Here is a 16,473-nt window from a genome sequence, read left to right on the forward strand (position 1 = left end):
TATGAAATAGGGGCGCCAGAGGCGCGTTGAGGTGAGAACGAGGAGAAGCCGCCGCTGTCTGGGCGAGACCGGAGTGGCAAAAGGACCTCGGCCGCCGGTACGCGGAGCGGAGAGAAAACGGCGGCTGTGCCGGCGGCGGTGGACGGGAGCTCCGGCGGGGGTAGCAGTTTCCCCCCTTCCACCCCACGCGCGTTGGTAGGCACCGGCGCGCGCGGGCCGCTGGGCCTGGCGCACATGGCCCGGCCGTAGGAGCCGCCCCGCACCCCCCCGCTCCAGGCTGCGGCCGGGACCGGCACCGACACCGGGACCCACCCAGAGCCCCCCGCACCGACACCGGGACCCACCCAGAGCCCCCCGCACCGACACCGGGACCCACCCAGAGCCCCCCGCACCGACACCGGGACCCACCCAGAGCCCCCCGCACCGACACCGGGACCCGCACCGAGCCCCTCTCGCCGGGACAGAGTCCGCACCGAGCCCCCCTGCTCCGGGACAGAGCCCCGCGCAGGGCCCCGCAGCCCCATGCAGGACACCGAGGAGAGCCCCGCGGCCGCCGCGCCGCCCGGCGCGCAGGGCCCCGCTGAGGACTCCGAGCACACGGACGCGCCCGCTCCGCCCGCGGAGCCGCCGCAGCAGCAGCAACCGGAGGAGGAGGAGGCGGCGGAAGAAGACGAAGACCGAGAGGATGATGATGATGATGAAGAAGGAGGGGAGTCCGAGGCGCCGCCGGGGCCCGCCGAGCCGCCACCGCCCGCGGAGCCCGAGCAGGCAGAGCCGCTGTCGGGCCGCCAGAGCCCCGCCAGGGCTGAGGCCGAGGCCGAGCCCAAGGCCGAGCCCCAGCCCGAGCAGGCGGCCGAGCCCGAGCCCGGCGCGGCGCAGCAGAACGGGGAGGCCGCGCCCGCCGCCCCGGCCGAGCCCGAGGACGAGATTTCCTTCAGCGACCCCGAGGACTTCGTGGACGACATCAGCGACGAAGGTGCGGCGCGGGAGGGCCGGGCCGGACTGGGTTGGGGGCGCCGGGCCCGGCGCCGGGCCCGACCCCGGTCCCGCTGTCCGGGCCGAGCACACCCGCACACAGCAGAGCTGCTACAATGAACCACCCTCGGGTTGGTCTCTGGTCTGGAACCTGCTGTTAAACTTCAGGTGTCGGTCTCTGGTCTCCTCTCGCAGGAGGGAGTCATCGACTCGTGTCCCTTCCCTGGGCCTCCATTAGTTGGGCTCAGCTGTTGTAGGAACACAAGTTTTTCATGGGTGACGCGATGGTTACAGGGCAAGTTTCATTGCTCTGGTTTTTCCTGTGCATCCAGAGTGAAATCCCTACGTAAATAGCATGGGTTTTTGGAAGAATTAGTGTTCGTGAAGATGTGCCATGGGTGCTTTGGGACAAGGAAGTAAATAGGGGACAAAATATAAAAGTGTGGGGTATTGACTGCCTTAAAATGGCCAGGTCGCTGTGGAACTGCACACACTCGGGAAAATACCTGGGCTAAAGCACATGATTGTAAATCAGTCAGATATTTCGATTGGCAGTGGAATACACGTGAAACATCTGCTTTCTAGTGTTCCAGGCCTCTGTTTAGTTTAGTAAAACAGCAGCTGAATGTCTTAGATTAAGAAAGTGTTTGTTGTTCTCAATGTAGCAGTTTTATCACTCTGTGAATTTGTGCACTTGTTCCTTAAAAAGACTTGGGCAAAATTGTCTCGGAGTAGTTGGATTCTTCTTGTTTAGTGAAGTGCTTGCTTGATACACTTTGTCTACATTTAGGATGGCTGTGTTCAATTCTTTCTTCAGAAACTGGGCCTATTCTTCATCTTCACCTATTTTATTTGCTAATTAATTTGGTTACCTTCTCAGCTGTATGAATAATCCGTTGTTAGTGGCTGAATTACAGCATTTAAGTTTAGTCAGTCTTGCTGGTCTGGCTTTCCTATCTGTGTGTTGCTTCTTGAGCTTCCTTATTCCTTTCCCATTATCCTGATGCCTCTCTCAGTGGAAGAGCAGTTCACCAAGGCTCCTGATAACCCACATCTTCAGGAACACCTGTGAGGTGCACCAGCTTTAGGATTAGTCCATTTTGGTTCCTTTACTTCAGCTTTTTTCCCCAGAGTGGTGGTGTCAGAGCAGAACAGCTGGTCCAAGTTAGAGCAGGAGAAGGGATGTGCTGGACAACCCCTTAGGCACAATGAAGCTTTAGTTCAGCTAATGATAGTGGTCCTTAAAACACTGCCAGCTGAAGATAGCCATGTCCCCACCACACCCTGCCTCCCTTCTGGCTGCAATAAGAGCTGGCTAAACCAGCTTCTTACCCTTTGAAGGTTCCTTTGTTCACAATTTTGAATTTAAGGCAGAGGAAGGGCAAAGTGTAGGAATTTGTTTTCAGTCTTACAGTTTTGATTCAATACAGGGTGTTGCATTCTTGCACAGGAATCTAAATGTGCATTCCTTGGTCTGTTTGTAGGTCTGCAGAGTCTTTTGTGAGAAGTGATTATGAAAAGATTACTAATGGAGCCATAAAAATTACCCTTTAGTGTTTTGTTTTGGTGTTTTTCCTTTTTTTTAACTCATAGACTTCAGTGGAAGTGTCCTTAGGGGACAGGCTTTCATTTTATATATTTTATATTGTTAATTGTAGTTCCTGTGTGCTCATGGTGACCATCTTTTTGAGTAATAAGTAGTACAAACAGCAACATTGTATGAGTGCCACATAATCTTGGTGGTGATGGCTTAAACATTTGTGGAACTTATCGCCCCAGATCTGTTGTCAGCGTCATGTGTAATAATCTGTTGAAGGTTAAAGTTACAAAAAGCGAGTTTTCTGGTAGTTTGGAATTCAAAGTAAGCATATTTCTCATATTTCTTCACTGCTAGAAATCTTCCCAGTGCTGTTTCTGGGCAGAATAATTTGTAGAATTCCAAAACCAGCAAAAGTCTGTAAAAATGTCTTCAAAACACAAGCAAATCCAATACCCTTTTTAGTTTGTTCTTATATTTTAAATGTTTCTACATGTGCTTGGATTCTTTTTCCTTCTCTGTGAATGCCATATGTGGTCTGACTCTCCAAATTTTATCTTTGTTCTAATTCAAAAGTATAGTGGCTTGAACTTATTTTCTGTGTAGTCCTGTATTTTGTAGTGGTTTTCACATAAGCTTAAAACTTAGTGCAGATATTCAGGAATAATATGATTGAAGAATATCCAGAGTGTGAAAACATGTGTGCTTGTCTTCACTGAAGGCTTGGATGTGGCTTTAAGTGTCTTGTCTCAGACCTTCATTTTTGTGTTTAATTAAAGGTTTAGTTGGAGTGTGAGTTCTTAATTATAGTGATGCTGAGACGTGCAGAGCTTCCAGTATGGCAAATAGTTTTGAATTGCACCAAAACTTGTGTAATTTAGGAGAAATTTTTTTTCTCCAAGTCACCTGGTTATAATTTAAGCAAGAGAACTAATCAGATTTCGGGTAGTAAAACTTACAGTTGTCTGTGCTATTGTCAGTTTTGAGGATTTTGTGAGCTAGTTCCATCTCCTGAAAAAAGGTAATAGTGCAAGTGTTGATGGCCTCAATGTAAGGTTTTCTTCAAGAAAGATTTCAAGATTTGGCTGCTTGAAGTCTGTCACAAAACCACATAATCACATTGGAGTGCTCTTGAAGTGTTGTGCATTCACTTCAGTTGTTTCTCTGGTACAATTCTCCTTCACTACCAAGTTTCTTAAATGATTCTTGACATTTCCTCAGATGTGGAGCCTTTCTGTTCTGTTATTCTCAGTGTTCTTTTCATCTTTGCCTTCCTCCTTCACCTTGCAGACCTGTGCCTTACCTTCCTGTATGTGCTCTTTGCAGAATTGCTTGGTGATGTGCTGAAGGATCAGCCGCAGGAAGCAGATGGAATAGACTCAGTGATTGTCGTGGATAACGTTCCCCAGGTTGGGCCAGATCGACTTGAGAAGCTCAAGAATGTCATCCACAAAATATTTTCCAAGTTTGGCAAAATTATCAATGAATTTTATCCAGAAGCAGATGGAAAAACAAAAGGGTAAGTCACGATAACTCCAGCTGGAAACAGGATTGAAGCACAGCTCTGATTTCCCCTTGATTATTGGTGTCAATACTTTATGGCCAGTTTTATGATGATCCCATAGTCATTATTGTCACCTTCTGCCTTAGTCTGTACAATCCTGACATCTACTCTCAATGACAGACAGAAGTTTATGAGGGTGCTGAGAAGCTTAATAGCTCATTAGACTCCAGCATGGCAGGAATTAATTATGAAGACAGTTTAGCTGGGTTTGGAAGACACATTTCTGTGCAGCACTGCATGAGGGTGTTTTGTTAATTGTCTGCTATGGCTGATCAATAAGTTAAAGGTCCACTTGAGTTAAAAACTTACTAGCAGTGAATGTCCTGTTTATTGCAAAATAGACTATCAGTATATGTAGCATATATTGCTGAGTACTGGAGGAGTCCATAGTTTGGAAGGCATAAAAAAGTGAGTTTTCTGGAGTGGAGGGATTGTTGGTTTTGTACAGTCAGTGTGAGAAGGATGAGAAAATTATTCAGTCTCTCTCGGTTTGTGCCTTTCTTTGAGGCAGTGTCTGATGGTGTTCAGGATACTGCTGGTTGTCAGTCTACTGGGCTACCAGCTGGGTTGAATTAGTGGCCAGAAGGAAGCTGAGTTGTGTAATTGTTAACCAAGAGTGGTGCTTTGAGGTGCCTGTGACAACAAGAGTTGCAGTTCCTAAACATTATCTGTTATTCAGCTGGGAAGAGCTCCAGACATAACATGCCTGTTCCTGGCTCTCATTGTTGTCCTGTGTTGGACATTAATCACTGAGTCTGGCCCATTCAGAAAGGATATCTAATTAATTGAGGTCAGGCCCATACAGCTGAAAAGTGTGTGTGTGCCTGTGGCCAAAATGGAGATAATTGCTTTTGACCCTAATTGGTTAAGGGCAAGACAAGAAGCTATTGTGTAGGTGCTCTGTACTGAATTCTTAATTCATCCCCATTGTTTCTTCTTTATTGTGAGGCAGTTCTGTAGTCAACCATGTCTTCCTTCATTGTAGGTACATCTTCCTGGAGTACATGTCTCCATCTCATGCAGTGGATGCTGTGAAGAGTGCAGATGGATACAAACTGGACAAGCAGCACACCTTCAGAGTCAACCTTTTCACAGACTTTGATAAGTGAGTGCAGCTACTCTGTGTATCTGTAGATGTGGGGGCTCTAATCAAGAGGACCTGCATGGAGTGTAACCAACCAAATTGCTCTTTCAGGTACATGACAATCAGTGATGAATGGGAAATCCCTGAGAAACAGCCATTTAAGGATTTGGTAAGGAACAGTGGAAAGAATATTCAGCATAATATTAAATTATGACTTCATTGCTGGAGTGTCCATGTGAAAATAGAAACAATGTGTTAATAGTGTTATAAGTGGCCGTAGTGATCATATGTTCCTGTTCCTTCATTTTCACTGTCACGAAGCAACAGAACTTTGTGATTCTGCTCAGTAGTTCCATGTAACTCACTTGCAGTGGTAAAAGCCCAAAGTTGCACACTCTGGCAAGACCAACTTTCACCTGCTGGGTAGATAGTAATTTGGGGAGCTTGTTGTCTTAGCCTTTGACTCACTAATAATGTTTTTGCTTCTGTTTTTCTTAGGGGAATCTCCGGTACTGGTTGGAAGATCCTGACTGTAGGGATCAGTACAGTGTGATCTTTGAGTCTGGAGACCGGACCTCCATTTTTTGGAATGACATCAAGGAACCTGTTCAAATTGAGGACAGAGCAGTGAGTGTCCTGGAAGTGCTGTACATGGCAGATACACTGTCAGTCTCCTTACTTCATTTTATGACATTGCAGCTTTTTAATTAGGAAAAATATTTTTTCTCTGTGCTGAAATGCTTTTTTCTTCCTTGTGAAGAATGGTGAAACCACATTCTTTAGAATTAGCTTAGTTATTTAGGTAAAAGAAATGTGGAGCGAACTTTTTGGAATTTGTGGTGGTGGTTGTCTTTTTTTAACTGGTCCATGATGCCTATTGGTTTCCTTCATCCCTCTGTTGTAGGTGATTCAGAAAGACCTGAAATGCAAAGTCACAGTTTGAGGAGCATTATTCATTTGAGCTGAATATGCGCTTATGTTTGCTGCTTCAAATGACTTCTTGCTTTTGTGCTGACTACAGAGGTGTTAAAGAGGAATAGCTGGTTTGGTAATGACACATAAAAGGGAGAGTTAGACTGCCTGTCTGCTGCAGGCACTTGACTTGCTGGGAACTGTTAGGACTCAGAAGCATTTTCCTTAATAACCATTGTGCATTAACGTAGAAAGAAGGTGGCTCTGGGATTGTGAGAATATTTGCTCATCACCATGGGCACTGGCTGTGGTCTAATTTAGCTCCCTAATTTAGCTGAAGGTCAAGAGCTGTGTTGTTAAAAAATTTGAAATACTTACCCTTACTTCTGAGGAGAGTTATGTTGTTACCAGGGCTGAAAGACAAGGAAACCCAGGCCTGTTAGGTGAGTTTGATTGTTCCTATACAAAGGTTTCACTGTACCTGGAATAGGGTTTTGGTGATCAGTAATTTGAAAAGGTCTCAAGTCACAGTTTTCAACCTGAAGAATAAGTACTGTACATTATGTGAATGAAATTCAACTCCACAACTAGTCCAAGGAATCACATATTCTGAGATCTTCACTTAGTTAACGGACTTGCAAAATGTGATGGTACAAGCCACACACTAATTCTTTCCCTTTTAGGAATACAACATGAAATTAAACTTGGTGTGTACTATTTTTTTAAATCAGAGGTGGACAGAGACCTATGTCCGTTGGTCCCCAAAAGGAACCTACTTGGCCACGTTCCACCAGAGAGGCATCGCACTGTGGGGCGGAGAGAAGTTCAAGCAGATTCAGAGGTTTAGTCACCAAGGAGTGCAGCTTATTGACTTCTCACCTTGTGAAAGGTATGGAGCATAATATTGGGCTAGGGAATCAAAAGCATGAGGCATGAGTAGCATCCTCCAAATCTCTAGTGCTGAAGTGAATTCCTTAAACCTTCTTTAGCATTAAAGAGCCCTTGAGAGAAGACTAAAATGACTTCAGGACTGAGATGCCTCTTCTGTTGATAGTTTTCAAGTAAGATATTTGGAAGCAGTTAAGTTTTATACTTTATTGTATTAAAGAGAGGTTATGTATCTTGTAAATTGAGAAGTCCAGCATACCTGTCGTTTGGGTTGGACAAGGTCATGGATTTATGTTTGGTTCAAAACCAATGATGTTCCTCCTGTGTCAAAGCTGTATAATAAGTAACAGTGTATTTGGTGAGTTCCCCTCCCTTGTAACATTGATATGGAAAGACTTGCACATAAATCTGGAGTCCTTTCAGCCAGGGGGATGCTAGGGAAATACTGTCTTGGAAACTTTCTCCTTCTTTATCATACTGTTCTTATTTTTTCCCTCCTCTCTGAAAAATCCCATTAGAGAAACTGCTGTTTCAAAGAGCAGTGGTGTTTAGTATTACTAGGATGAAAGCCTGCTGGTGCTGACATACTAGGTGAAGTTCCAATTGTGATATTGATGATTATTTCTTTTACAGGTATTTAGTGACCTTCAGCCCTTTAATGGACACACAGGATGACCCTCAGGCCATCATCATCTGGGATATTCTGACTGGCCAAAAGAAGCGAGGATTCCACTGTGAAAACTCAGCCCACTGGCCTATTTTTAAGTAGGTTGCAAAGCAAAATTAGAGTAGAATGTTGTAGTCCCAGACTCATTCAATAAAAAGGCAGTTCCAATTTAATATTTTTTTTTTTTGTTTAGATGGAGTCATGATGGTAAATTCTTTGCTCGAATGACTTCAGATACCCTCAGCATCTATGAAACACCTGTAAGTGCTTGCCTTGTTTTGTATAATGCTTATTGCATTACAGTGTCAGTCTTTCCTATACTATCTATTTTAAACGACGTGTTTTAGTAGTGCACTCTAGAGCTGGGCTTAAGGGGGAAGAAATCCGTTTGCTCTCATCTTGTTCTCTCCTGAGTAAGAAACTTTTGCTGAGACTGGCAGTAAATTTCACACTACACAGTTAGAAGAATTAGACAGCTCAGTATCTCACTTTTAAGAATCAGTAGGATCAAGGTAATGTAATTCCTCCCAGCTCTCAACAGTAGGTGAGTGCCAGAGCACCCAAAATGCACTGTACATTGCAGCCTAATCTGGTCTGTTTTGCTTTTTCATTATAATTCAGGCTGCTGTACTTACTAATTCTCTACAGTAGTTTTTATTTTGTTTGTAATTGTGGTTATATATGTTTACAATAAAAACCACCATTTTCTAGTTTCTGTTCTCTAATAATGAGTAGGAGGTATGTATGTAAATACAAGAATGTTACTAACTTGAAAATTCATCCTTCTCTCCTTTTTAGTCTATGGGTTTGTTGGACAAAAAGAGCTTGAAAATCACTGGGATAAGGTGAGTCTATTCCTTTGTAAATGTAACTTCTGGTTTTAGTTGTTATCTTTTTGTCTGGGGCTTTGTTAGACTGTTGACTGGAGCAAATGACCTATGCTGAGGTGGACAAATCAGACAAACTGGCCAAAAGAAATGGAAAACTCTCCATTTATTGATGAACACAGCTGACAGCTTCTGTGCTTTGAAATGCTCTTTGTGGTACTGCTTAATCCAGTGTCTAGCTTGGGAATCCTGTTGCTTGTCTACAAATCCAGAGTGGAATGCAGTTTGTTAGGGAATATCTGCCTAACAAGGTCGATGTGGTGGTTTGGAGCACTCTGCTGTGTACCCTTGTGTGTGTCTGCAGAGAGACACTGACTCCTCTGAGAGTTTCTGAAGTACCTCTGTAAAGCAACAAGAAAATTAATGTACCCAGGTGCAAGATTGTCACCAGGGTAATTTAATTGGTTTTGGGGTTTTTTTTCCTCATTGGTTTAATCATCCTGTTTTTAGATCTGTGGTGGTTATTCTGTGTGTAACCTCTGCTTTGTAGTGAAATGTACTGTTCTGACAACATTGGTGGTACTGTGGCTTAAATAGCAGTTTAAATTTCTGTTTTGGTGTTGTATGTGTAAGGTTATTAAATTGCCCTCAGTTATGTGTCTGTGCCTTTGTGTTTAAGAGTTGATATTTGTCTGCAACATTCAGATACAATGAGGAAAATGGTTTCTGCTTGTAGCATCCCTTGACTAAAAATTGAAATGGCGTATTTTCAACTTTGTTCCTGTAGAGACTTCTCATGGTCTCCAGGTGGTAACATAATTGCTTTCTGGGTGCCTGAGGACAAAGACATCCCAGCAAGAGTGACTTTGATGCAGCTGCCTTCCAGACAAGAAATTCGTGTGCGGAATTTGTTCAATGTAGTAGATTGCAAACTGCACTGGCAAAAGAATGGGGACTACCTGTGTGTGAAGGTAGACAGGACTCCCAAAGGCACACAGGTATGTGGATTCTGATTTTATTGATAAAATTTGGTTCTATCTCATGCTGACAGTACTGTCTCTTAATATAGACAGCATAAATTATGTCGTGAAAGCTATTTTTGAGGGTTTCTTTCCGTTTGAATTTGAAGCATGTGGAGAGGAAAATTGATTTAATGGTTGTATCAAGGATTCACTTTGTCTTTAGTGGCCTCTTGGGCTTGGGTGAGAGCTGAAAGCCTCACCTCTTTTCCTGCTCACAGTTAAGCAGATGTTGGACAACTCATAGGTCATGCTGCACAATGTGCCATGTTTATCTTAATTAAATTTCATAACAGTGCAGAAAAAAACTGCTTTTGCGAAATTATTCTTTATCACAACAGAGAAATTTGGAACATATTTGGTAAGGAGGCATATAGTGTTTATCCTCTCCCTATAAAGAAGCAAACCTTGACTCTCTCATCCTGTGTCTTGACAGGCTAATTGTCTACTTCTCCTTCTGTGCCTAGTGATAAAGTTATTTACTGGTTTTGTGCTGAATAACAAACTGATTTTGGCCTTTACAGGGAGTAGTGACCAACTTTGAAATATTCCGCATGAGAGAGAAACAGGTGCCAGTGGATGTGGTAGAAATGAAAGGTAATGCAATGTATTTCCTTACTTTTGAGTTTTAACTCTTTTGTGTAGACACTTCTTTATTTCTTAGAAATTCCTGTCCACGTGTGACATAGTTAGGGAATTAACTCTTTGGAGCTAAATTATTAACATTGCAGGATGTTTCCTGTAAAAATGAGAAATCAAAACTTCTGCTGCTGTTCAGGTTTGGGACTGACTTGAAAAAGGACAGAGCTGAAAAGGTGTTACAAAAAATGATGGTAGGGCTGGTGATATTGAGTATTGTGTAGAAGATAGAAGACTTTAGAGCTATAGTTAGAAACACTTCCCATAACTGCCTACAATTGCCTTACCAACCTGTGTTTTAAAAGAAAGCCGGTATGGCAGAGTCTGTTCACTAATGGATTCCCTCTGTGTAGTGTCTTGGTTTTCTTTGCTAACTACTTGCAATCATAGATTTGTATTGTCCCTTGTCAGTTTTGACTCATTTTTTTTACAGAAAGCATCATAGCCTTTGCTTGGGAACCAAATGGAAGCAAGTTTGCTGTGTTACATGGAGAAACTCCACGAATTTCAGTTTCTTTTTACCACGTTAAAAACAACGGGAAAATAGAACTCATAAGTAAGTGACTAAAAGGACTTCATTGCAGAGTTTACAAATCTTTTGAGGAATCAGTGGGGTTGATGCTTGTAAGATAACTGATGGTATTGGATTGAGATGTCTTTCTGAATTTGTTGTCTTTCTTTTCAGAAACATTTGACAAGCAGCAGGCAAACACGATATTCTGGAGTCCCCAAGGACAGTTTGTAGTGTTGGCTGGCCTCAGAAGGTGAGTATTGCAGGGGTTGCTGAACACCACATTCATTTTAAGGAGGAAAAGAACTAGAGTATCTCACCAAGAAGTGTGCGGTGTCGCTGTCAGTGTTGGTTACTGTGTAATCCTGACACAGCTTTGCAGAGGCAAAGGAAGAGCAGAGGTGCACCTTCCATGGTGTTGCTTAGTCCTTTGTGACTTTTACTTGCTGTTTTACCACATCAAATGAAGACTGTATTTTTCAACAGAAAAGTGAATATTTAGAAACGTCTTTCAGCTGTTCAATACTGACCCTCAGCTCATCCAGTTTGCACTGTGCATGTGACTCTTTTATGGCAGTAACAAATGCATCATCTTTGTGCCTCTTCATGGGCAATAGCTGTTAATGGCAGTGCTGTTTTGTAAAAGAGTTGCCAGGAGTTTTTCACTTCAGAGCAAGCAAAAATGATGGTTATAACCAGTTGAGTAATATTTGCCTTCACATGCTTTTAGATGAGTGCTGTGTGCATCTTAGAATTATTTTTTTAGTTTAATCTCTTCTTCACTACTTAAATATATCTCAGCATATGATTGCTAACCTTTGATTTTAACTTGCCTACAGTGTTTTCACTGTGACTTTAACTCATTTTACTTATAGTATTAAAGGTTACTAAACATAGAAACAAAAGTGTCATTCTTACTTGGGGTTTTGGTTTTTTTCATCACATTGTTTTCCTACCCACAGAGTATGAACCTGCCTCATCGTTGTGGAGGAAATTTATCTTTGTACTGAGGAGTTGTAGAGATGCAACAATGAAATGCTTTTGAAGGAAACAGGCTATATTAGTGTGTAAAACAGTCTGTCCTGTTTTGTCTTTGCAGCATGAATGGTGCCTTAGCATTTGTGGATACATCTGACTGCACCATGATGAACATTGCGGAACACTACACGGCCTCAGACGTGGAATGGGATCCTACGGGCAGATACATCGTGACCTCTGTGTCTTGGTGGAGCCACAAGGTACTGATGCCTTTCCCCCCACACACACCTGGTGCTTGCTCTTCCATCAAGCTGTTGGAAAGGGCTCTTGGTTAGGAAGAGAAAATGTACACCTGTCACTGGTCATATGACTCAAACCTGTAGTTTTATACATTAATTTCTGGACATTACTGTTTATGTGGGTCATGAGCTTCACCAGTTGTCCAGAATAAGTTTTAGAAGGGCAGTTCATGACTGAATGGAGTGTCCTTTTTCTGAATTTTCATTATATCTTTAGCACCTTGAAACTCCGTTTCCTGGTGGTCCACACGGAACAGCAGTTTTTATTGCCCCATTGTTACTTTGGCATGTTTTCAGCCACTGCACTGTAGTCCTCTCCTCTACAAATGCAGAATCTGAGACTTAAGACTATGATAGAGGATTGGCTAAGTTTCAAACTGTTGTAATCTCCAGAAGGTAACTTCTTTCAGAGCTTCAATGGAACTAATACTTTGCTGAGGATTTTGACTTGTGCAAGGAAGGCACTAACAAAATCACACTCAGGTTTGGTTGACTAATGGTGCTGATTTTAGAAAAAAACACCCTTTAAGAGATGGAATGAGGACTAGTGTGAAGTTATAACTTACCTTGACTGAGCTGGTGCTCTCCTCTTTCAGGTGGACAATGCATATTGGTTATGGACCTTCCAAGGCCGTCTGCTTCAGAAGAACAATAAAGACAGGTTCTGTCAGCTGCTGTGGAGACCACGACCAGCTACCCTGCTCAGTGAGGATCAGATCAAGGTAGGGTGTTCCACTGACTCTCTGCTGACACTCACTTGGTGTATAAGCGTACTTGGTTTGCTTCCTCTTCTTAAGGATGGGGCTTGTTATGCAACTGCCTTTTGTCCTGAATGTGTGAACAAAGATATTGCTGTATGAGTCTTCACTTCTGAGAATGGCTGTAAATATTAACTGTATTTTAAGCCCAAAATAGAAATGGATACCAATTGTTCTTAGTTAGGGTACAGTGAAAGGGTACAAATAATAATAAAATTGGATTTAGTTGTCCATACCTAACTGGCTGCATGTGTACAGAAACATTCGCATGATCTGTAAGCCAGAAACTAAAAACAAAATTATGGTGAAGGTAATTTTCCTAGCAGAGAAATATCTTTAAAAAAATGCATAGACAACTTAGGCCTACCGGAGGAGTCCTTAGAGATGATGGTTGTGATTGCTGGTCTGATACTTCAGTTGAAATAAAATGACCTGTTTTACAGCAAATTAAGAAGGACCTGAAGAAATACTCCAAGATATTTGAGCAGAAGGATCGCCTGAGCCAGTCCAAAGCTTCAAAGGCAAGACACTTTTGAAACATAATGTAGATGAAACTCTTGTAGCTTGTTCTTGGTTATTTTGTAATGGTGGTATGTAAGTTACTTTTATTTTATAACAACCACCTGTGTTCATTTGAGTGTGACTGGTTAGAGTTGGTTCAGTAGGCAGTTCAGAGAGATGCTGCTGAACTGTCAGGCTAAACAGTAGTGAGTGTGGAGAGGAACTTGTGTTACCTTGTTAAGCAAAGCTGGTAAAATTGTGGATTTCTTAGTGTGTTCCTGCATTAGTCTTTAAATTAAGAAAAGTTCTTTGAATTGCAAAAAAGGACCATCAAAACAGCTTTTTGATTACAGAAAAGAGAACCCTTATTCTTTGAAGTCAGTAGAAAGTGCGTGTGTATGAGAAAAAAGTTTGACTTGCTCGCACATGTGCTGCATGTGGGTTTGATTTCGTGGGGAGGTTTGACAGGCTGTTGGTGCCTCTGCAGGAGCTGGTGGAGAGGAGGCGCACGATGATGGAGGAGTTCAGGAAGTACCGCAAGATGGCGCAAGAGCTGTACATGGAGCAGCGGAACGAGCGCCTGGAGCTCCGCGGAGGTGAGCCTGGGCAGGACTCTGCACACCTGCTGCTGGTGAACTGCTGCTGCTCACCAGATAAACACCTTCTCCTGGGGATTTGTCTGCCTCTCCTCTCCCTCTGTTTCCTGCTAAAGCTAGTCCCTGATTCTCTGAAGGTTATTTATACTTTTTATCCTGAATCATGACAGGATTTACAGGTAGGAGGAAAAAAGTACTGGCTTGACCTTGGGGTAAAACTGTGAAGAGATTTGGATGTTGCATTTAACCAGAAAATCCACAGAAGCCCTATAGTGGAAGACAGTGATGTCTTGGTTATCATTCAATAAATTTAGAATGTACTTGTTGCGATTTAAAGTACCAAATAGTTCTACTTTTCACTGCTGGTTTAAGGACTCTTTCTGCCAAGAGTATCAGATCTTTCCATTGCTGCCTTGTTTGGTGTGTTCAGTGTTAACATTTTCTCCATTCCAGGGGTAGACACGGATGAGCTGGACAGCAATGTTGATGACTGGGAGGAGGAGACTGTGGAATTTTTTATCAATGAAGAAATTATTACCCTTGCAGAACCAGAGTAATTAATAAAACTGTGGTAAGATAACATAACTCTCAGCAGAAAGACACTTTTTCTGTCAGCTGTTGCTACAGGTTGGCTGATTTGCTTGAGAGTTAGGTCTGTCTGTTGTACTGGTGAATGTGTTACTATGTAAGTTGGTTTATGCCTTCTCTGGGGCTACAGGAGTCAAAAGCTCTTAGAAAACTAATTGCAGACAGTCAAATTTATGAATTGTACAGAATAGAATACTGTGTATGTCCTGTCTTGCTGGAGAGATTAAACCCACAACAGAGTCAGGTTCAACCTCTGAACACAATGTTTTGCAGATGCTGTAAGTGCTGTCAGTAGGAGGAATTGTAGTTAGTATAAGAATTTGGCTTTTGGAAGATAAACATTTTAGTTCAAGGCTGGACTCAGTTTAAATATTGTACTAAAGATTATACAGCAAGTTGATGGTGGGCTGATAAAACTTCACGTAGGTGATTAAATATCCATATGAACTCTATTTTCTAGAGAAGTTGTGTAGAATTCAGGTGGTAGCAGATTTGTGTACTGTCTGTCATGGTTTGTTGCTGAAATCTTGTATTTCATGCAGTGCTTTTCCCACTTCATTCTGTGAATTCATATTACATATTTTGAAATATATATTTTTGAACATAGATATTTTGTTGAAAACAGAGGCTACTTTCAGTACCTGTTGTAGAAAATGTCCTTTAAGCAGCTTGATGTTGAACTGAGGAAGAAAACTACTTTGGTAGTGAAGGCACTCACTTAAGACTGAAAACCTGCAGTGGGTTGTCATGTTGAGGATCTCACTTAAGAGGAAGGGGAGACTGGAAAAATACCTTTTGCAGCTGTAAGTCACCCTGTAACTCTTCAGCCTCCACATATCTTAAGAAGCTTAAGTGAAATATTTACCTCTTGGAGTTGTAGAAAAATTAATAGCCTTGATACCTTTGAATATATTTGGATCTGGCTTATCTGTGTCCCATACATGGGAGATCTTTTTATGGAAGAGTGAGGGAGAGAAGCTGCTTAGTGTATGGATTTAAACAAACTTGAGTTCAGGAAGAGGTGAAACACAAGCTGACGTAACCTTTCACCAGCTGGCATCTGAGGTTGAGCTGTTTGTATAAAATCATAGTAACTAACCTAGCTCTTTTTTCCTTTTCTGCAGCACCACCAGATCTTGTGCTGAGAAGAAGTTTGTTCATTTTCCGAAAGCCTATATCAACTTTGGAGTTCTTAATCCATATTCTTGCACTCTGAAAGGGTGGATGCACCAGATTTTCTCCATTCTGACACATTGTAGTGCCTTTAAGTCTTGCTGCCTGCTGCAGTGAGATACTGGAAAGGCGCTGCTTTTAAATCTTTTTCCTTTTTTTTTTAGGGTTTGATTATTATTTTTTTTCTTTTTAAATCCACTACTACCAGTATTTACTTCCTGAGCCCCGTGCAGTCCTTACCAGCTGGCAGCTTTTGCCTATTGCCAGTGAGGTGAGATCACCAGTGCACCTCTTGTCTCACACCACAATGTTCCTCTTTCAGGACTCTCTCCGTGTCCCCAGGGCGTGGACAGGAGTTCATTTTGGTTGGGGAAAAGGCAGCAGAACCATTTTTCGTATGATGTGTCTTAGTGTGCTGAAGCAGCACTACAGTGGGCTATATCCTCCTCCTTTCAGATTGTGAAAGGATGTCTCCCTCAAAGAGCTGAATATGGAAATAAAAGCAGACCTATACTAAAACCAGGCTGGCTACGTGTTGTTTGTAGGGAATTCTTCCCTGAGTGATCAAAGTAATGAGTGTGTTTGCTGTAATGATTATATGGTTCTTTTGGATTTTGTCTCAGTTCTTCATGGCTCTTCTGGCTTTGTGTTGTGGTTGGTTTGCTTTTTACAATATGGTACGGTTCATTAATCTGTTGAATTGACCTTTTCACTAAAGTGGAGTGACTAGATGATGACTGGATTTCTTGAGCCACTTCCAAACTGATAAGTCTCAGAAATTGCTGTGTTATTTTGTCTTACTTGTGAGCACTGCAAACTTCCAGAGCAGTGTTCTCTATGCACATGCCTTATCCTCCTTGTTCCAGTACCTAGTTCCATTTCCAAAGCCCTCTGTGCTCAGTGAGGAGAGTTGTACATAAAGCTGGTGCAGCAGCTTCTCTGTATTTATGAGTAGAA

The 16,473-nt window shown here is 42.5% G+C and overlaps 1 protein-coding gene across 1 annotated transcript; it reads left to right on the forward strand.

Moving 5' to 3' along the window:
• Positions 1 to 200: 200 nt before the first annotated feature.
• On the forward strand, positions 201 to 16,038 carry EIF3B (eukaryotic translation initiation factor 3 subunit B). Its single transcript, XM_071571145.1, has 19 exons — positions 201 to 976; positions 3,839 to 4,031; positions 5,062 to 5,181; positions 5,272 to 5,329; positions 5,659 to 5,787; positions 6,804 to 6,961; positions 7,594 to 7,725; positions 7,821 to 7,887; positions 8,426 to 8,472; positions 9,242 to 9,452; positions 9,998 to 10,070; positions 10,546 to 10,668; positions 10,798 to 10,876; positions 11,723 to 11,861; positions 12,497 to 12,622; positions 13,102 to 13,179; positions 13,647 to 13,755; positions 14,209 to 14,326; positions 15,468 to 16,038. Exons 1-18 carry the CDS (start codon positions 523 to 525, stop codon positions 14,310 to 14,312), a joined length of 2,400 nt encoding a protein of 799 aa, XP_071427246.1. The 5' UTR covers positions 201 to 522; the 3' UTR covers positions 14,313 to 14,326; positions 15,468 to 16,038.
• Positions 16,039 to 16,473: the final 435 nt, after the last annotated feature.

This window comes from Pithys albifrons, chromosome 16 (assembly GCF_047495875.1).
Source record: "Pithys albifrons albifrons isolate INPA30051 chromosome 16, PitAlb_v1, whole genome shotgun sequence".
Taxonomy (NCBI): Eukaryota; Metazoa; Chordata; class Aves; order Passeriformes; family Thamnophilidae; genus Pithys; species Pithys albifrons.

Excerpts from the sequence above, each read along its gene's own strand:
- EIF3B (XM_071571145.1), top strand. The coding sequence starts at position 523 with ATGCAGGACACCGAGGAGAGCCCCGCGGCCGCCGCGCCGCCCGGCGCG. Across the intron at positions 6,962-7,593 it reads GACTTCTCACCTTGTGAAAG|GTATTTAGTGACCTTCAGCC; the intron begins GTATGGAGCATA and ends TTTCTTTTACAG. Across the intron at positions 11,862-12,496 it reads TGTCTTGGTGGAGCCACAAG|GTGGACAATGCATATTGGTT; the intron begins GTACTGATGCCT and ends CTCCTCTTTCAG.